General features: G+C 38.3%; 1 protein-coding gene across 1 annotated transcript in view; it reads left to right on the top strand.

The window, feature by feature from the left end:
* Window positions 1-21203, top strand: part of MSH3 (mutS homolog 3) — a 115616-nt gene that overhangs the window by 36579 nt on the left and 57834 nt on the right. The window contains exons 9-12 of the mRNA XM_009886891.1: window positions 5608-5720; window positions 6932-7046; window positions 13867-13951; window positions 14540-14649. Of these exons, the coding sequence (XP_009885193.1) occupies window positions 5608-5720; window positions 6932-7046; window positions 13867-13951; window positions 14540-14649 (423 nt within the window). The remainder of the gene's footprint in view (window positions 1-5607; window positions 5721-6931; window positions 7047-13866; window positions 13952-14539; window positions 14650-21203) is intronic.

Genomic DNA, 21203 nt, shown 5'->3' with positions numbered 1-21203 from the left:
TGTTGATAGTTTGGATAGTAAAAGGCAAGCAAGGAGTTTTCCCAAGTTTTTCTGTATGTGTGTTTATATGCGCGCGCGTGTGTGTATGTGTGTGTGTATATTAAAGTGTGTTAGAGTTGCTTCTAGGCTTTTCAGCAGCTTCTAGCATAAATGAGGGTAGTGTGTTGTATGTAGTATATTGATAGCATACATGTGGTAGCTATTGTTTGGTTATTACAGGCTGCAGTGGTTTATATCATTCTGAGAGTGGCAGATACTCAGAGATGGTGACCGTGCTGCCATTTTCCTTGCAACAGCATTGTCTCCATCTCTGGTATCTGAAGGTTGTTGAGAGCAAATGTGGGGAAGTACTTTACTCTGGCAGGAGAAAAAAGCTGTGCTTATAAAAATGTATGCGCTCAGTGCCAAAAGAACAGCTGCTTGGAAATGTCATTGAGGTTTTGCCAGAGAAGCTACTGGAGCTCCATGCCAAGATTTACTAAAAAAGGAAGGATGATTGTTCTCCAGTTCTCACAGAAGAGTTCAAACCTACAGCCCCTGAGCTAAAAGTAATTGTATAGCAAAGGTAGCACAATGATGAAAAATAAAGGTAACACAATATGTGCTAAGCATGTTAATAAGGGAAGATGACAGCATATACTTGGATTTCTGAAAGGATAAATCATTCAGGTTACCTTACTGTACTGGGCAGTGTAGACACTTTTTCCCGGGGACAGGCTGGTTGTCCTAGCAGAGTGCACTATGAGAAGTGCAAGGAAAGTAACTCTTTGAATAAGGTATATAGGAAAAATGAAATAAGTTATTTGTGCTTTATAAATCTGTGCTTAGCATCAGAAATAAAAACGTCTCACTATATTTTAGGAGCAGAGATGTCCCTTCTCAAATTCTGTATCCTTTATGAACTTGTGTTGTGATACATATGGACGTACAGTAAAGTATTGGTGCTTGCACCCCTGCATTTAAATTGTTCTAAGGCAGAATGTGTAGGGCAGGATAGTAGTTGGAAGGTAAAATTCTGGAGTTACTTGCTCTCCTTAGGAAGGCTTCCTGAACTTTAAGAGAACTTAGTTTGGATGTGTTTGTTTTTCAGGAAGTCTGTATGCACTTTATGCCTGTTTAATTGTGAATTGTAGAGCAGTAATAAATTGACTCCTGTTTTATTCAGCACGCTGCAGTGAGTTCTTGTGCTTATATGCAAGCTCATTCTTACAATAAAAGATTTTACTATTTTTTTTAAATATCTTGAGTCTGTTTCTGTAAAATAGTTTTATTTATATTGTTTGACATTCTTCTAGCTTCTAGCATTTTTTTTTAGTCTTTTTCTTAAGAAATTTTTTCCCCCAAAATGTAGTGATCTCTTTTAAATATTTTTCCTGCAGCACTTTGTAAGCAATGAATTTTTAAGTGGATGCACCGAATTGTCAGAGAAATAGAGGGATAAAACCCAGCACTGTCGATCCTTTTTCATTTTCCCAGCAGGGTGACAGACGAATTAGTCCCTATAGTAACAGAATCCTAGAATGGTATAGGTTGGAATGGATGTAATGTGTTATATTATATACACAAAAGTATGTGTGTGTCTGTGTAGATGTATTTTAGGATCCCATTCTTTATTCATCTATTTATGGAGGCATTGATGTCTTATTCTTAACTGTGGCTGATGGTCATCTCTTCAAGCAACTTCCATAACTCATCTTGCGAGGAAAGAGTTCTGCATGACATCCCAGTGTGTTTAGAGAGCGTGGAATTTTAATAAGGGGCACTATAGGTTCATTCATACCATCAGTTGGTAGTTTGAAATATCTCTGCTCAATCTTCATTTAAGGGTGGTAGCAGAAGGACTTGTGCAAGGAAAGTGAAAAAGCTTGAAAAGTTCAGTTTCATCATTGACTAACCCTGTCAGTGTCATGGGACTATGAGGATTGCTTGTTTTCAGAAGTACTGGAGAGGATATCAATAAAATACTGGATGAGATGCACAGCAGTTCATTGTAGGATGTTCTGACAAGAATGATGTTTACAAAAGTTGACGGCAAATTGACTTCTGATTTAAATAGGAATGGTAGCTGGAGAGATAAAACATCAACATAAGCATCAACATATCATTCTGTCTATAATCAGAAAAATGGCCTATGGGTGATCATCTGGCTAAACAAAGGACAGACATGAAAACCTTCTGCAACAAATTTTGTATTCATACATCTTGATAAAAATTCAGATTTTTCAGTATGTTGAATAGATATTTATAACCTTCCTGGTTTTTTACTTTAGGACATTAGATGCGTACTTTCAGATAGACAAAGCACTAGATATTTGTTTGACGCCATATCTAGAATATAAATATGAAAATATGTGAAGGTCTTTACAAATCACTGAGTTGTCTAATTCTAATTTGAAGTCTCTCCTATCAATACAGTTGATTAAAAAAAAAAAGTACTACTATAAGAAGTCACTCAAGTTTTATTTATTGTAACTATCATTTGCCAAAGTTTATGCTAAGGAGTTGGATAAATTTGGTTATGACATGAAGTAAAATCCAAAATGCATTAAACAAATGACTACAATTAATTTTTAACCATTACTTTAAAAACAAGCAGGTGTGGCATGAATCATCCAACCAATTACCCTCCAAAGTTTCCTGGTTTGACTTTGGTTCTAAAAATCAGCTCTGCAGACCTTGCTAAGCCTTGCTTTTCTGAAGGCAGTGTTATGAAAACACAAGAAGTAGAAATGAAAAATAAAATCCTGTTTTAAAAAGACTTCTCTAAGTCCATACTCACACATGGTCAACAGAAGAGCCCTGCTGTCTTGCAGGACTGATTCAAAGGCTTGTACTCTGCTAACCTCCCAATAACATACAACACATTTTGAACAGTTTAGTGCTGAAGTGGTATTCTTGCAAAAGGCTGTAGTGAGTATATATACTAATTTAGAGAAATGGATGGGTGTGTTAGAACAGATTATTAGCGAAGGTTGGAACAAGTGAAAAACACAAGGAAGAAAATAGCTGATTGCTATCGGAGGTTGAGGAACACAGACTAATTGTCTTTTACAGAAATCCATTTGCTTTAAAAATGTTTGCTTATTCTGGGTAGGGTTGGGGCAGATGGGAATCCTAGAGGGTCTAAAGACTCAAAACTTAATTGGATCAGTCAGTTAAAACTAAGGCACTTGGAGTAAGCAAGGGCTCATCTAGGATGTGCTGAGAAAAGTCAGACCTCGAAGACACAGTTTGATGAATATTATAGGAAAATAACTCTTATCTTTAAGAGTTGAGCCTCAGAGGGATACTCAGCCTTTAAGATGGAATATGTACAATGTAATGCAGAAAACTTGTCTGTTTGGTTTTTCCTGTGAAGTCAAAAAGCCCTGTGAAAAGCACATTGATTAATTTCCTTCCTATAATACCTACACAATCCCTCTCATTGGCATAATTCTAATGTGCTGGAAGGATTTGGTTAGCTCATGTCCCATGGTGGTATGCAACTGGATAATCTGAGGCCAAGTAGGTTTTATATATGTCTTTTACTGGCAGCTTTCTACTGGCTGCTTCTTCGGTGCTCATTCTGTTGCTGCGTAATTACGTGCAAAGGTTGCAGGGCGAGTGTGTGTGATTTTTGTTTTGTTTTTTAACCAGCACATCTGTTTAATGCTGGATTAACAGCTTTTCAAATTGAATTGATAATGTGGCATCCAGTTTTAATTTCAGTGAGCAGTTAGGAAATGCGACCAGTGTAGAAAGGTTGTATCTTGTGAACACCACACACAGAGTCTTCTCTGAGTCAGATTTTGGCATCTCAGGTATACTGCTCGACACTCAGGCCCAGGTAGTGATCAACTTTGATCTCTTGCACATTGCGATGAATAAAGGTTTTTGCCACTGTCTTACATAGTGGGCTGTGGAAGCAGGGGTCACAGGAAACAGTCAAAAAGCATTTCTCATGGGTTGCAAAACTGGCTGAAATCCCGTACTGCTGTAATTCTCAATTACTTGCTGACAGTCGGGACAGATTCATGGAAGAGATCTCATTTGGCTTAATGACGGAACAGAGTAAGTTTCCTACATTTGCTGGTACTGTTAAACTGGGAGGAACTCCTGACATGTTGGGAGGACTGCACTGTCATTAATAACATACGACACGCTGGAGGGGAGGGATGCCATCCCTCCATATCCAGATGGATATGGACCTGTACAGGCATGAGAGGTGGGCCAGTGCAAACCTCATGAAGTTCAACAAGGCCAAGTGCAAGGTCCTGCACCTAGGTCAGGGCAATCCCAAGCACAAATATAGGCTGGGAGGAGAAGGCATTAAGAGCAGCTCTGAGGAGAAGGACCTGGGGTTGTTGGTGGATGAGAAGCTCAATGTGAGTTGGCAGTGCGCAATCACAGCCCAGAAAGCCAACTGTATCCTGGGCTGCATCAAAAGAAGTGTGGCCAGCAGGTTGAGGGAGGGGATTCTGCCCCTCCACTCTCCTCTCATGAGACCACACCTGGAATATTGTGTCCAGCTCTGGAGCCCTCAACATAAGAAGGACATGGACCTGTTGGAGCACATCCAGAGGAGGGCCACGAGGATGATCCGAGGGCTGGAGCACCTCCGCTGTGAGGACAGGCTGGGAGAGTTGGGGCTGTTCAGCCTGGAGAAGAGAAGGCTCTGGGGAGGCCGTATAGCAGCCTTCCAGTATCTGAAGGGCAACCAAAAGAAGGCTGGAGAGGGACTTTTTACAACGGCATGTAGTGATAGGACGAGGGGTAATGGCTTCAAACTGGAAGAGGGGAGATTGAGGTTAGATATTAGAAAGAAATTTGTCACTCTGAGGGTGGTGAGGCACTGGCCCAGGTTGCCCAGGGAAGCTGTGGCTGCCCCATCCCTGGAGGTGTTCAAGGCCAGGCTGGATGGGGCATGGAGCAACCTGGGCTGGTGGGAGGTGTCCCTGCCCATGGCAAGGGGGTTGGAACTAGATGATCTTTCAGGTCCCTTCCAGCCTAAACCATTCTATGATTCTATGAACATCCTTGACCACCTGGACTGCAAAAAGACTGAAAGAAATCAAGTCCTTTAGCACAAGGAAGAGAAAAGTCTTCAAATAGTTATGAAATAAAGGACAGGAATACTTTATTTCAGCTGGGTATAGGAAAAGATGCAGTAGGTTAATGTTGCAACAAACTGTACAGCATAGAACAAAGCCTTTAAAGAGAAAGCATAATTAAATATGGTAGTAGATAACATAGGAGAATTGCTTCATTGTTTAGTCTTCATAAGTCTTTAAGAACAGATAAGGCAAATACTTGCTATGATTGATGGAAACATATTTACGTCTACCTTGCAAGTATACGAGACAACCTCTTGAAGTCTCTTTTGGGCTTGGCTACTGTTGCTGTTTAGGTTTTATTTGTTTGTGCTTTTACAATGGAAGAAGAAAAGTTTAAAAAAACACCATGTTCTTAGAAATGTTCTTAACCCACCGGAGTAGTTCATCTCTTTGTTCTTTACCCACTCAACTCCTAACAAAGCGAAGATGAAAGAAAGTACAGCTTTGTAACCTACTTAAGTGTTCTTCATGAAGGGAGCATAAATACTGAAAGTCAATTATTTTTGCTTTGCAGGTTACGGGATGACAGAATTAGGATAGAAAGGATGGAAACCCACCATTTTGAATACAGCCATGCTTTCCAGCTGGTTACTGATTTTTATGCAAAAGAAGTGCCTGATAGTACAGGTATGTCATTCAGAATGTCTTTGAAGCGTGCATCCTAAGGCACATCATACCAGTAAAGACCAAGGCAAAGAAGGCGTTCCTCAGCCTCTTCTGTGTCCTTTGTGACCAGATCTGCTGCCTCATTCAGCAGTGTGCCTGTATTTTGCCTTGTACTTTTGCTAGTAACGTGGTTATAGAAGCTTGTGTTGCCCTTCGTGTACCTTGCCAATCTCAACTCCACGTGGGCTCTGGTTTTCCTAACCCCATCCCTGCAAGCTTGATCGATGTCTCTATATTTTTCCTGGGTCACCTGTCCCTGCTTTCACCTCTCATACTCCTCCTTTTTAATGTTTGACTTAATTGGGAGCATCTTGTTCATCCATGCAGGCCTTCTGCCACCTTTGCTTAATTTTCTACACGTTGGGATCTTTTTTGAGCTTGGAGGAGGTGAACCTTGAAAGTGAACATTATTGAAACAGAAATGAATACAGGGCTAGCATCCCCCTTTTTTTTTTTTTTTTCATAGCTTGAAGATGTGCGTTTAGACAGGTTTAAATTCACACTTATATAGAAACTGAGGGAAGTTATTCAACATCTGAAACGTTTCTTCAAGTTCTTGTGTGTGTTAATACTCTAAGAACAGAAGAACAGCTCTAAAAAACATCTCTGAAAAAACTAAATAGGGTTATGAAAAATACCATTTTATGTTGAGATATCATGGAGTGAATTTTCCTATTGTTGCAGCTGGAACAGGGCCTGTAGTAGAGCACTGTTTAGAAACACTATCAAACATGAATAGCGCTCTCACAAAGATGAAACCGTATTCTGCAGACTGGCTGAGGCAGATAAATCATCATCACCTGTGCCAAGGCCTGTTCATTCCTTTTAACTTGAACAGATGTTGCCTACAGTAATGGAGATTTCAGAATTCAGTGCGTAGTTTGTGTGTTTACAAATTTCTTAAGCCAATAGTTAGTCATTTTTATGAAGAAAAACCTGTAGCATCAAATGTTTTATGTTTCATAATGCGTTTATATTATTCTAATGTTCTGTATTTTTGGAACCATAAATGTTATTTTGGAACCTCAATTTATGTTGATTTATAGATATCACAGATGCTGTATATATATATACAGATTTCTATTTGATTAAATTGAAAAATAGATTATGCTTTTTCTAAAATAAATAAGTAAATAGTGAGTTAACAAGAAAATAATAATTTTTTTTTTTAGGTCCTCAAAAACTATCTGTAATACTAAGCTTGGATAAGCCTGTTATTTCCTCCCTTGCAGCAGTAATTGCGTATCTCAAAGAATTTAATTTGGAAAAGATGCTTTACAATCCAAGGTAAGTTGCCTTATATAAACTTCCAATTCAAAGCACCAATCTGTATACCAGTGTTATCTTGTAAGTTTTAGCAGACACTTTCTCACAATGTAATGAACCAACCTGCTAGGCTGATAAACATAGTCTTTGTAAAAATTATACCTTACATTTAAGCTCCTAATCAGAACTGAAAGAATCAAGAGGTTTTTTTTTTTTTTAAGTGGTGTTTCATGAAAATCTTACATTTGTCTAGACATCACTATCAGTAATGTAAATGAACATGTACTGCTGCCAAGTGTTATTGAAAACAAACAAGGCACAAAACCTGGTAGATACTAGGAGGGAAATTTTAAAGTTTGTTAATCAATATCAGCCATCATATCACAACCTCAGTTTTTCTTTGTGAACAAAATTTGGGGCTTTTTTGGGAGCTTTTAAAAAAATGAATGTATTTTGCCAGAGGTGTGTAAATAATTTTCTATCTCTCTGGAAACAGGTATAAATGCAAATGCATTGTAATATTTAGACAGTACGCAGCAGGTCTGTTTGAGCTGGTGGATCTAGTTATCAATTATAGAGAAAATAGTGGTTCGACACATCCTCGCTTTCTGAAAAATCCCTTGAGTTAGCTCAGTGGTAATGAGGAGTGGGGCAACAGTCATGCAAAAAGTTCTTGGTATGCTGTCACCATTTGCACAAATTTACTACAAAAACACACAGGCATGGAAATAATCTTGTCTTCCCTTAAGTAGTCTTAACACTTAGGTTCATTAGATATGCCCAAATGAGTACTCAAAATTGGGAATAGGTTTATGCAGGTGGAATCAAATGAAAATAGAAAGATATTTCCACTCAACCATTTTTTTTATCCTGTCTTGCACAAGTGTAAAAGATTACTATCCTACCTGGCTTGGTTTTGAAACTATCATTAAGGCTTATTGAATGCTTTAATTAAACAGCTTTATCTGTCATCGACCCTGTGCAAAATTATTCTCTTGGTTGTCTCAGTATTCCTCTGTCCTGTAAGTATGCAGGATTTAACAAAGTAAGTCTGTCTATAAATTGGAAACTTAGAAATATGTTGTGTCTGTTGTAGATCATCCCTGTATTGTGTGAAATTCTTGAAGTTTCAATCCTTATTTTGAAGGGCTCCCTACATTACCATTTTTTAAAAATGCAGCTGCATTTGAAAAAAAAAAAAAAGACTGCACATCTCAGCTTTAAACATTTTTCAAGTATCTACTAAAATATTTGGAAATTATATATACCTGGGTTTTCTGGATTTTGGAATGGATTTTCTTGCTTAAGTTGCCCTTCCCCTCTCCATCTTCTAAGTTATCTCCCCTGCCTCATCCATCAAGGAGTGCTCTGATTTGTGGTGTTACAGCACCACGGTGGTCCCGTTCTTTTGGATTTTTGGAAAATGCTTGGGTAGCGAGACAGGAGCTGGAGAAATCTTGTGAGAGTTTCTGAAGAAGAAAGTGAACTCCAAGGAAATGCCATTCCATGGTCAAGCTTGTAGATCACTATTGTCTCAGTGCCCTATGTGCAATTGCTTATAGTGATGGGAGAAATACAAAATGCATCTTTTATGTAGAATTAATTCAGTACGAGAGGAGAAACAGCATTACGTGAAGGCTTATCTAGCAACAGTCAGTCACAGTTGTAATAGCTGCATCTTATAATCAAATGTAATTACAGACTGGGAAGGAAAAGCACTAAATGTTAGAGTTGACATTTGTCTGCTGGAGGTTGCTTTAATGGACTTTATGTGAATGTATGAACATCTGAGTGGAAAGACAGTGAACTATTTGATATCTTGGTGGTACACTATGAAGAAATAAAATACAATCTTTGAGATAACTTTGTTCCTGTGCTCAGGAGCTTGGATTCTACTGTATTTATTTCTAAAGCCTTTACTGCTTTGACTACCCGATACTGAATTCTTCTTGCTGTTTTAGTGTGTCACACATACTGAAATAGTGAGCCAAATACTGAGGCAAACTCAACTTTAATATTTTCCTAACACCAGCGAAATACTGTCTAAATACTTAAAAGGGAAAGCCTTTTAAGCAAAGGGTGTCAGGCTCATGGATCTTCTGTGATTTTGCAGGAGAGAAATACTTCCATTGCACTGTCAAGCAATTTAAAATTCCTAGGAGAATTCAGGTCAGTGAGCATATACTGATGAGTCAGTGAGCATGAAGTTGTAGTTGTGAGATAGCTTTCAGTTTACTAATGTAAGTGACACAGATCTGGATGAAAAAGACCTATTTGATAGGAAGAATGACAAAAAAATTCCTTACACCACTGTACCTTCTTCAGATAAACACTCTTCTCCCAGCTGAAAAAAATTCCAGTAAGAGTCATGAAACATCATGTAAGTGATGAGGGATCCTTATTAGCAGGGGGGAACAAGTTTTGTTTTAATATTTAGATGAAGTTAGATAAAGCAAAATATTAAAAAGAAAAAAAATATTTCTGCCATTAGCAGGACCTTGGGATATGGTAGACTGCATTAGAGCTCTAGCAGCAAGTAAAAATCAATTTAATAATGAATGATACAACCTTTTTTTGATCGATGTGTTCTAATACATTTACATACTGAGAGATCTTTATTGGCTTTTGACAAGAAGTTGGTACACATCTAGGAGAGGTTTTCAAATAAGTTGAGTACCCAATTTTGCTTGAAAAATCATCATTTGCATAGCAGCTGCTGGGGCAATGTGTCTCAGTGTACTTTAATTTTACCTACATGTTTTCCAATATTTTGGAGACGTGAGAGACTGTAGTTCTTAGATTTTGATCAGTGATAGATGAACTTCAAGAAATGCAGGGAATGGAAGAGCCAGGTATCTTTCTGAAGGAGGAGAATAGCTTTGGGATTGGAAAACTAACAGCAGTGAAGATAAAAGACAGAGGCACAAGTGCAAGAGGAGAAGGGAGGGTTAAAATGGCTTTGAGGGAGGAGGGGAAAGAGAAAGAATTCAAGAAGAGGGGAAGTGTTTGACTGTGCCTTATACTAGGGGTGGAAGGGAGCTGGCAAGATGAGATCAAGAGAGAAGTCAAAATGTAAGTTCTTCAGCTTAAAATGGTGCACATCCTTGAATTTTCAGGGGAAATATAGAAATTGAGGGAACGGTGTTCATAAGGCTTTCGTATCTCTTGGGTGCTGATGATGTCAGAAACATCATGCATAAAAGACAATCTATATTTTTATTTATCTGCTCACTGTGAGAAAGGAAGTACTCAAAGGGAGGTTTCAAAGTCAGCTCAGGAGCTGTAGGGACTGAAAAAGGAGAGGTGTGGTTTTCAGACACTAAGAAGAGGTGCTTAGCAAAGGATTTACCATCTCTTTTGAGACCTCAGCCAAAAAGCAGCAGGTGGGGCCTCTTGCACTCTGGACATTTGGAGCTTGTAGGAAGGCTGAGGCTGTGTGCAAGAGAAGTGGGCTGAGGGAGTGCAGACACCTGGGCAGAGTAAGGTTGCAGGCCTACTTCTTGGGGTCAGTTCAGTGGAGAAAAGAAGACTAATTCAGGATAAAAATAATGGAAATTAGTTGCGTTTCTCTTAATCCTTCCCAGGTCCTCTAATTTCTGTTCTTGTTCTTTATTTTGTATTTCTCAGTTTTGTTTTGTGTATGTTTGTTTTACTTTGTTTATATGTCGCTGGTTTTAGCCAGAAGTTTCTGGACTTCAGTCACATCAGAGATCCAGATCAGAAATTCTAGACCTGTGGCAGTATTCACTACAAAACATAGTCTGAGCTTGATATCCTTCGCTACTTAGACTATGGCAAATGTCTTTTATACCTAAAGAAAGCTAATGCTTCTGAGAAATGGCGAGACTTGGTTTTACTCCTTAAAGCTGAATAGGGATTCCTATATCGGTTTGTTCTGTGGTTTATTCACCCTTAGAAATCTCAAAGACATGGACTCCAGAGGTCTGTAAAAGGTAATGGAGCAAAGAAAATCTGCTGCTTAGTAGGCTTTCAATACAGTGCCTTGCAGCTTTGCTGGAAAGTTTTTACAGATTTGCAGAATTAAAGTAGTTGAAAACTACTGATCTGAATAACATGCATTCACTTAGGCTGGGTTACTGAGTACGAAAATCTGTATATCTCCTGTGGAGAGAATAATGAATAAAGCATGAAAAATGCCCTTTACTGCAAGCTTCTCAGGAGGCAGAATGACCAAGAAGATCCAATTTCACAGGTAACACATAAGAATCAAAGTCTGAAGATGTAGTATACTGTCCTAAAGCAATCATAGTAACCCTTAATATTCATCATCAAGTGTGGTTCTACTCTGAGTCATGAGTAGGAACCTCTTTCTCATAAGTATTCCCCAAAAGTTTCCTAAATCTAACTAGAAGCTTGTGTTTCTTTTTGTTTCCTCTTTTCATTTTTCTCAGCCCAGATGGCATGATCCTATCTTGCCTTGCTCCGCAGTAGTGGAATTACCAGCCATTTCCGTCATTTGTGTTTTGTGCTGTCTAAGTACTTGAGACAGTTGCAAGTCTATTCTTTGAAACTCAGGTCACACTGTCACCTACAGAAAGACTTATGGCATCGTGATCCAGTTGAAGTGATTTTGAAGGGTCATTTTTACTGATGCAGGAGATGACTGGTAGCAGCATATTAGAATTTCTCACAGGGAATGTCTTGACGCCCTTGCTGCAAAACCAGCACTGACTTAATACTTGTTTACAACCTTCTTCTTATGCCATTTGGTCCCTAAATTCCCTACAAAGAGTCTGTCTTTGTTCACATTTTTATCAAGTTCTGATCCCAAGCTGAAGGAAGATGAGGGGGTGGAAGCAAAACATGTTCTGTGCTGTGACATCTGGAATTGTTGGTTGGGCATATACTGCAGTTGATCTTGGCTATTATTCTTATACTCTAAGCTCTCAATTACCAGGGTTAATAGCAGGGTGGAGTAGCTCAGATAATGCAAACACCTGGATAATAAAAAACACACGTAATTTATGCTGTGAGAACAACTTTAGCATATCTGATTCTGAAAGAATAGTAAATATTCTCTGCAGTGGAGAAGAGTTAGTTGTCTTTAAATGCTACCAGAGAGCATGCTTGCTGTGAAGAGAATATGCTCTGTGTGAAGTGCTCTGAGGCCAGGTGAAGTGGGGAAATAATAGAACCAGTAAATCCACAATCTTGAAATTTGCATATGGGTGGCTGAGGGTTGATAGAAACAGCCAAAAGCATCCTTTTTGCTTTTGGGAAGAGGCGGAAAGGCCTGGTGATGCTTACCCAGCTGGGTTTAAGAGATCACAGACTTGAGTAGTGGCAAAATGAAATGCAGCAAATGGGGAAACTGCAGTTTAGCTATGCCCTAGATGCAGAAGAGGTGCTTTTGGAAGAGTGGGTAGGATGTGTTGATCATAGGGATTGAGAGCCAAGCAGAAATCAGTCCTGTTTAATTTTTGCCAGCATCAGCAGTTGTGACTGAAGATAATAAAAAAAAGTATTGTTTTGTTGCTTATAATGTTGTGTACTTTGGAAAGTGCTGCTGCTTTTGCCTCCAAAGTTTTGTTTTGCTGGTCAACTTCATTGGTTGCTGTGACAGCACACTAAAGCAGAATAATTATGACTGTGGGTATACTTCTGAGTTGGCTGTACTTCCAGACTATCATTGAATTTCTTGAGGGCACTTAGTTGAATCTACTTTTTTTTTTTAAAAAAAAAAAAAAAACAACACCCCAAAACCCCTTCTGATTTGACCCATTATTTAGGAACAAATTTTCTAGCGGGCCCAAACACCTGCATACATCATAAATATATAACATTATACTTCATGTTTCTGAAAGTTACAGTGCCATTTTTGTTTTTAATATAGCAATAATGCAGCTGTGTGTGCCTAACGGAAAAGTTTGAACATTTAAGTGCTCCCCTAGAGTGTTTAAAATTGAATGCACTGAATAAAATTTTGTGAAAAGTCAAGAAAGCAGTTTTAAATCCTACTCAGCAAGTCATTCTGTTTAGTCTAAGGCAATAAAGAGTGTCCTAGATTTTGTGCAAAGGGCAGTCAGCAGTATGATTAACCTAGACAATCATGACTTGATTTGTCAGAAGCATTTAGTGAAGATCTTGCACTTCACTTCATGGTCCTGACTACCACATGTGTATGTCTGAGACTGAAATAATTTTCATACCTAATATGATTACACATCTATATACAATTATTTTATTAATGTTGGTTCTAAACCGACACCACCTTTGGGTTGGTCTCATCCAGTTGTTTTAGGGAGTGTCAAAAAGTCAGGTAATTTTAGTCATGGTTATTTCACATTAAAAATAAAATCAAATAGGTTAAATATACCCTATACAGCCTGGTTAAATTTGTAGTAGTAATAAAAAATAAGATCTGTATTTTCATATGTGGTTTTGATGATGAGTTGTGTTAGAAGTCTGTTCCTTCCTCAAAGTATTAATTAGTCCTATCCCTTCCACTAATCCTACAGTGATCGTAACAGAACACTAACAAAACCACATACTTTTTCAATTTCATCATACACTGAAGAAGGGCTACTTCCTTAACCATTTAGTGGATCAGGATTAGATAACAGGAGAGCTGGATTTTAGTCTGAGCTTTATCAGAGTCATTGTAGGAAACTGAGAAGTGAGTCATAAATCTTGTTTTCCCAAGCAGTATATTAAAAGAAGTTATTAGTGTTCAGTTCTTTAATTTATTTGAATAGATTTTAATTTCTTACTTGATTTTTTAAAATTTTGCATAAATAATGAATTCTCTAACCTTGACAGTGTTTCACAGTTACATCTGTGCCCTAATTTAAAATATAACATAAGAAATTCCTCTCTCCAGCAATTTCAAACGGTTGTCAAGTGAAACTGAATACATGACAATTAATGGGACAACAATGAAAAATCTCGAAATTTTACAGAATCAGGTAAGGACAAATGTAATGTTTTTTTTAATAAATGCTGAGATTTTCACAGCTGTTTGACATATTGTTCCCAATGGAGTTAGTTAAGTGAGATTTGCAAATCTCACCCAGAAAGTTTAAATCATTTTAACTGGGAATAAACTGAAGGAGGATTACGTTTTCAGAGGCATAAATGAAAGCTAATCTGTGCTGGCTTTTAGTATAAGTTAGAAATCTTACTGCACTTTGACTATGAAAGAACTTTAAAAAAAGTTTTGGTTCTTGAGCAACAGCAGTCAAGTGATATGACTGCAGTAGTGTTTGGTTTTCCTTCTGTGCTGTTGCACAGACTTTTATGCACAGACTTGTTTAATTTATTCCAGTCATTTTCTAAAAAGATTTTCTGGCTAAAGAAAAAACATACTTGAGTGTCTTATGACTGTTGGAGTACTTTATGTAAGGCATTGTTGGCGAACAAGATTGGTAAATGAACAGGCAGTTGCCTTATCTTAAAGACTAAACAGAATGTTTGAATGAGAGTGTGGTGAAAATCCTTTCACTACGTCCTTGTTTGTTCAGTTAATAAAAACAGCACAATTATTTTTATTTTAGACTGATATGAAAACAAAAGGAAGCCTGCTCTGGGTCTTGGATCATACTAAAACTTCCTTTGGGCGTCGAAGATTGAAGAAATGGGTAACCCAGCCCCTCATGAAATCCAGGTGAGATAGTTCTTTATCTTGGGCTAAATCTGTAGTTTATAATTATGATGTTGAGTATACCCAAGGTATTTATTTTTCTTGAAGACCGGAGATCCATAGTAGAGTTTACACAGGACATTATATGATAGAAACTGTGGACGTTACATATAGGTTCAAAAGGGTTAAACTGCTCTGTTGGGGCACAGAATATCTAAGTAGTTCACAGTAGTAGGTCTGGAGCAAGTTAGAAATTCCTATGCAGAAATCAGATTGGGTGCCTTTCTAATTCATTATCCTTTTTCAGACAATGGATGAGGATTACCTGCAATTGGAGCATGTTTTATTCCTAAACTTGCCAATTAATGTTTGATGTCTTTCTTGCTTCATAAGTCTTTACATTCTTAATGTATTTAAGCTGTGGATGTTTCTGTTATCCCTGTATACAATATATTACATATGAAATAATTTATTTTTATTGTTTCTGAAATGTGATGATTGTTTGGTCACTCTTGTATTTTGAGCTATGCTTTATTTATTAATGCTTTAGAAATGCTTTATTTTGTAATTTTAATTCGAACATAGGAGGTTTCATCTTAACATGAGGAGGAACTTCTTTACTTTGAGGGTAGTGGAGCACTGGCACAGGCTGCCCAGAGAGGTGGTGGAGTCTCCCACTCTGGAGACATTCAAAACCCGCCTGGACACTGTCCTGTGCAACCTGTTGTAGGTGACCCTGCTCTGGCGGGGGGGTTGGACTAGATGTTCTCCAGAGGTCCCTTCCAACCCTGACCATTCTGGGATTCTGTGATTCTGTAATGCTATCATGCTTGGTTTTACTTGTCTCTGTCTTGAAATGGACTCCACCTTTTCTGATTTCTCTTTGCAGACTTTATTGGAGTGTTGTACTTGAATATGGAGTAAATAACAGTATTGAGTTGATGGCAACTGGTGAGGGGTCTGGAGCACAAGTCTTATGAGGAGCGGCTGAGGGAGCTGGGGTTGTCCAGCCTGGAGAAGAGGAGGCTGAGGGGAGACCTTATCGGTCTCTACACCTACCTGAAAGGAGGCTATAGTGAGGTGGGGGTCAGTCTCTTCTCAAAGTAACAAGCAATGGGACAAGAGGAAACGGCCTCAGGTTGCTCCAGGGGAGGTTTAGATTGGATATTAGGAAAAATTTCTGCACTGAAAGGGTTGCTGAGGGTTGGAAGAGGCTATCCAGGGAAGTGGTGGAGTCGCCATCCCTGGAGGCATTTAAAAGATGTGTAGATGTAGTGCTGAAGCACGTGGTTTAATGGTGGTTTTGGCAGTGTTAGGTTGATGGTTGGACTTGATGATCTTAAAGGTCCCTTCCAACCTAGATGATTCTATGATTCTATGAATGATTGTTGCCTACATTTTAACTTTTTGATCTATTCCTTTGAATGTGCATTCTCTGAACATTGTCAATGTACAGTTTACTCAATTGTCACTTTATTCACTTCATTATAGCATACAAAAAATCCTTTGGTTATCTGAAATAATTTTCCCTCGGTTTTACTTTTGTAAATGTATTAAACAGTTTTAATTTTTATTAATTTTGAATAATTTTAAATAGTGTGATATACCACTGTTTTAGCGTCTTGCTGCTGTTGGCAATTTACAGATTTTCCTATGGAAGCAATTTTTTCCTTGCCTAAATTTAGTATGTTAAAGCACAATATTTCTGAAGCATCACTGCTTAATTTTCTTATTAGCCTTTTTGTAAGGATATTTTCTCAGTGGTGTAAGAAAAACACATAATTGTTTTTTCCCTCCTATTTTGTTAATTTAGAATATTACAGACCTTTTTCATTTGTAGGCACAGTACTGGTTAGACTTTTTCATGCTGCAGTTTCTGACAGGGATTTAATAAGTTGATTTCAGTATGCCTTTTTTTTCCTTTTTAATTTTTCTGCTAATAGCTTTTATATATCCTACCCATTTCAAAAAGGCTTTTGATGTAACCGTCCTCAATAGTATTAGACTTTATGGAAATTGGTTATGTGCTTGGTGTTCACCTTACGAGCATATAGATAGAATTTCTGGGCCACTTTACAGGAATAAATTGAAATAAATGAGTTTATTTCTTTTCCTGCTCTTGAGGCACCTTACGACCTTTTGGGAATTGTTTGTAAAGTTGTCAGCGGGGGGAGCCAGAGCCCAGGCTCTGGTCTGGTGTGGTGGCAGCACTCAGGATGGGGACCTGAAGAGGAGTACCTCTAGCCATTTTGCTCCCAAATGATCATATATGTGATGCAGCAGGTGACATACCATTCAACGGTAAAATAGACAGAGTTCTTATCTGGACACAGAAGATGGAAAACTGCTTGCCTGGGGACTTCAGGCCTTCTTTCTTAACCAGTAAATTTAGTTTAAATTCTGCCTTGGCTCAGGGCAGAACAAGCTTTACAAGCTTGCAGTTTTGGTTTCTTCTCTTTCTGCTCTGCTTGTTGCTACTTCTAGAGATTGATACTTCTCTTTTTCAGCCTTCTTTCTCAGTAAGGAAGTTCCGTGGTTGGAGATGACATACTCCTCAGTTGAAGCTAAAAAAGCTATGTTGTTTCTCTGTATTTCTCCCTTTTTGACTCTAAGTTTGTAATTTCACATACTTAGTGCATCAGACGTTTCAGCAGTATTTTTTTCCAGTAATGCACACAAATGCACTTAGAGAACATTCTGTAATTGTAATTCACGTGTGTTTCCTGGAGTGATGTTTTCAGAGGAACTAAAATTTCTGTACTGCATCTTTTCCAGTCAGTGGGTAGGTGCATTTCCCTTGGTGTATTAAAAAGTGAGAAGGTGTAATTACTGCCTTATGCCTTACAGCTGAAAATCGCTTGGGATGATGACTATATTTCCAGGGGAGAAACCATACACTAGGTTGAATAAAGGTAGAATGTGTACAGACAGCTCATTTGGTCAAACTTGAAGATATCCATTAGATCATCAGTGATGTAATACATTTAGAGAATAACAAGAAAAGGTTTTTAGCATTAGGCATGTGTGATTTTGAAGGAGGAAAAAAAAAAGGCTTAAGCAAGGAAGATACAATGTCCTCACTTATTCACCTGGGTATACAAAAATGATGAGATAAGACTGTGTGAGTCATTGAGGACTTTGAACTTTTTAGGAAGAATCAGGAAAATCATTGATTTTTGTAGGAGGTACATCTTTGTGAATTACAGAAGAGTTATCTCACCTTGCCTGTCTTGCCTTTGAAATGTAAGTTCCATGGAGTGCCTTTCTTACCTAACTTCTGTAAGGAGAGCAGAAAGAAAATGAAATAGAAAGCTGAGGTGGTTCTAATATTTTTGACTGAATGACATGTGCTGTTTCCCTGTCAGGCAATGGAGTTCCAGCAGGAGGAGTAGAGCTGTGTATTATATTCAACAGCAAAAGGGCTATGGACTGGTCTTAGGATACAGTGTTGTAACACAATCTGATCTTTGTGTCTTTGTATGGGTACAACATTTAAAAATATTTTTTTTCCTAATGCAAAATTAATCTCAAAGCCTGCAATGTTGATGTGAAACAGTCATTGCTTTTTGAATACAGGAAGAGGAGAAAGATACACTTAACATGGGCCTGGTTAAGCAAACCTGGATCGGGTTTGTATCTTTCTTGTTTTGTTGTATATTATGCATATGTTGTCCTATGGTGATGGTGTAAAAGAAAGTGCAAGGAAGTTGTTGCCCTGAACGGGGACAATCTGAATCCTCATCTCTTTAAAATTTGTCTTTCCTTGTCTCTCTGTTATATCCATGCTTACTTCCTCCCACCCTTATCTTTGCATCTCCCTTTCTTGTTCTCTAAGCATTATGACTGGCTCCAAGCTATAGCAATGCTGTTTGCCCAGTCTGGAGTCCAAACAGAATAGACAACTGTGGAACAAATACTGCCATCTTTTCCTCATTGACTATTAATTTGTATCTGTGCCTTGCTCAGCTGTTGATTCTTGCACAATTTGTACGAAACTTATTTCCTTGAGATCAAACGAACACCTTCCTTGACCTTGTCAAGGTTGGCTGGAAACTGAAAAGAGCAGATGAGTAGCACAATTATATGGAGCTTTATTATTTCCATGTTAGATCAGGCTGTAAAGCTAATAAAGCTGTGAGTAGGTGCTTAAAGTAGAACTTCAGATAAATGATGGATGTATCATACTGAGCAATTTATAGCCACTGTAGGGGAATATGTGTAGGATTCCATTCCTGTGCAGAGAACTCTGTGGCCTGTATGTATAGAAAGCATTGCATAAGAGAGGGTTTGGGTTTTTCCCCCCCCTCTTAGTCTGTTCCTGGAGAGGCAGAATATCTTTTAAATATCAGTGGGTGGACAACATGAAGTGTCATTTCTAGTACTGCAGCCAGGGAGAAGGTAGAGACTTTGCTAACTAAGTGGAAGATAACCTGGAAAATGCTGGTGTTTGCCTTTGTTGCAAAAGTGCTTAGTTTATGAGTTAGAAGAGTATCTAGCACAAAATTTTGAAAGCTTAGGTGCAGGGGATGGCTAACTGGAAGTGATAAAATATAAATATAAAATTGTGTGTGTGATGTGAACATACTAGTTTGCACAATGCTGTCTCAGTCTTTGGGGTGATATCTACTGTTTTTTGAGGGTGTTTGTGATTTAAGTAGCTTAAACAGACTGAGTGGTCCACAGGTACCTAAATTGTATTTCTTTAATATTCTGTTGACTCTCTTAGTTTCTTAATATGTTATGTATCATGTGCAGGAGCTAATGTAATGAGGTTAACGATAAGATTATGGAGAACAGAATGCCCTAAATACAGAGTTCAGAAGTCATGCAACTTCCAGCATGGAAAGCTTGCTCAAGGCTTTGGGGTGAATAGGCTTTGCCCTTGTCAGCCTGTGTTGAAATAGGGGAAAAAACCAACCTCCTCACCCACGCACACAACTTTACACTTATGTTTTGGGGATACACATCAGTTCTGGTGTACTACAAGCCACAGAATATGCTTAGTGTACTGGAGTAAACGTAGAGCACAACCTAAAGGCCCCTAACCTAACATAGTAAGCCGTGGGAAAAAAATGGTGGTCGCAGGTTTCATCAATGTCTTGGGCCTCTGCTGTAACAGAGAACTTGTTAGATAAAAGTGGACAATGCCCACCCCACCTGGTGGCCCAAGGTCCCTCTCCCTGCTTTCTGTGCAGACCCTGAGCCGCTGGCAAGGCGTAGCCGGCACAAGGCTCAGTGTTTTCTCAACACTCCCAGGGCAGTGCCGTGACCAGCACCCTGCTGGTATCTCTGCTGCCAGGGTTTTGGAAAAAGGCTGAGGACAGAGAATTCTCTCTTAATTCTTCCAGACCATTAGTAGAAGTTCAGAAGCATGGAATTAACCAGTTAAAAAGTGTTCCAGAGCACATCAAATACATGGTCACAGAGCCTCTTTTTGGGTGCCACAAGCGGTATCGGCAAATCAAACACTTAAAGCCTCATTAGGATGAGCTCACCTTTTTGGCCCTGGATTCACCCCAACCTGTCAACGTATTTCAGCTTTCCTATGACATGGTTCATGTTCTTGTCTCCAAGGCACCCCATTTGCCAGAAGTAAATACGGGATTTCAGTGGCTGGTGTGTATTTTCTTGCCTGCATTTATTTGTAGTCAATTTATACTCATTTGATGTTTTTCTAGTTAAAGCTGATGTTGAAATATCAAAGAGGGAGAAAAATTGTGTGTATTTAGAGAGTTGCCAGAAACTTTTTAACCTTAGCAGGCTAGAGAAACCAAATTTTTAATTACCCCTCAAAAATACGATTTCCATATTTTTTTCCTGTGATTCTAGTAGCCCTTGTGCCCCATTTCTTCCAGTTCTGGATGAGGTGATAATTTTATTGAGGCTGAATTGAAGCCTTGTAGGAAAGTAATAATAATTACTATTAGTCTGAATATACTTTGCCTGCAAGAGCATGGAATGACCATAGCTTTAGCAAATTCAGAACTGCAGACAATTCCTTGTCTACCACTAAAGAAGAGGAAGAGTGTTAATTGGTATTACTAATGCAACGTGACTTTTATTTGGACTATATGTACTGCAGAACTAGGAAGATGAGTGTCCCTTTATAGTGATGTTGGCAACAACATGTCTTTCCTAATATAAAAATAACTTGTTCTAAATCCTCTCACTTTGAATGTATTGAGTGCTGTTTCATTTGTATTTATATACACAAAATACAGTTCTAAAGGAGAGTCTTTGAAGTTTGACTTTGTCATTCCTGTAATTAAGATATCTGGACAGTAAAACAAACTACCTAAAGGTCTTTAAAGAAACCCATCTTAATTCCAAGTTAAAATGGTTGCCATTTAATGCCATTGTCATCCAGACCTGAATTAGAGTCTTCTTTTGCAGCAGTGATTTAGGAATAAAATCCATCCATTCTACAGCAGAATTTCATGGGCTAAATTTTACTCCTAAGAATAAAGATTTTATAGCATCAGTGCCAATATAAAATGCACAAATGCAGGTTACAGCATATGCATGATATCTCAAAATTGTTGTAGTAAAGAAAAAGATTGCAGCATCATCACATGTAT

This window comes from Charadrius vociferus, unplaced genomic scaffold (assembly GCF_000708025.1).
Source record: "Charadrius vociferus isolate BGI_N301 unplaced genomic scaffold, ASM70802v2 scaffold244, whole genome shotgun sequence".
Lineage (NCBI taxonomy): Eukaryota > Metazoa > Chordata > Aves > Charadriiformes > Charadriidae > Charadrius > Charadrius vociferus.
Note: the sequence above shows the minus strand (reverse complement) of the source record. Positions and strands in the feature narration are given on the sequence as shown.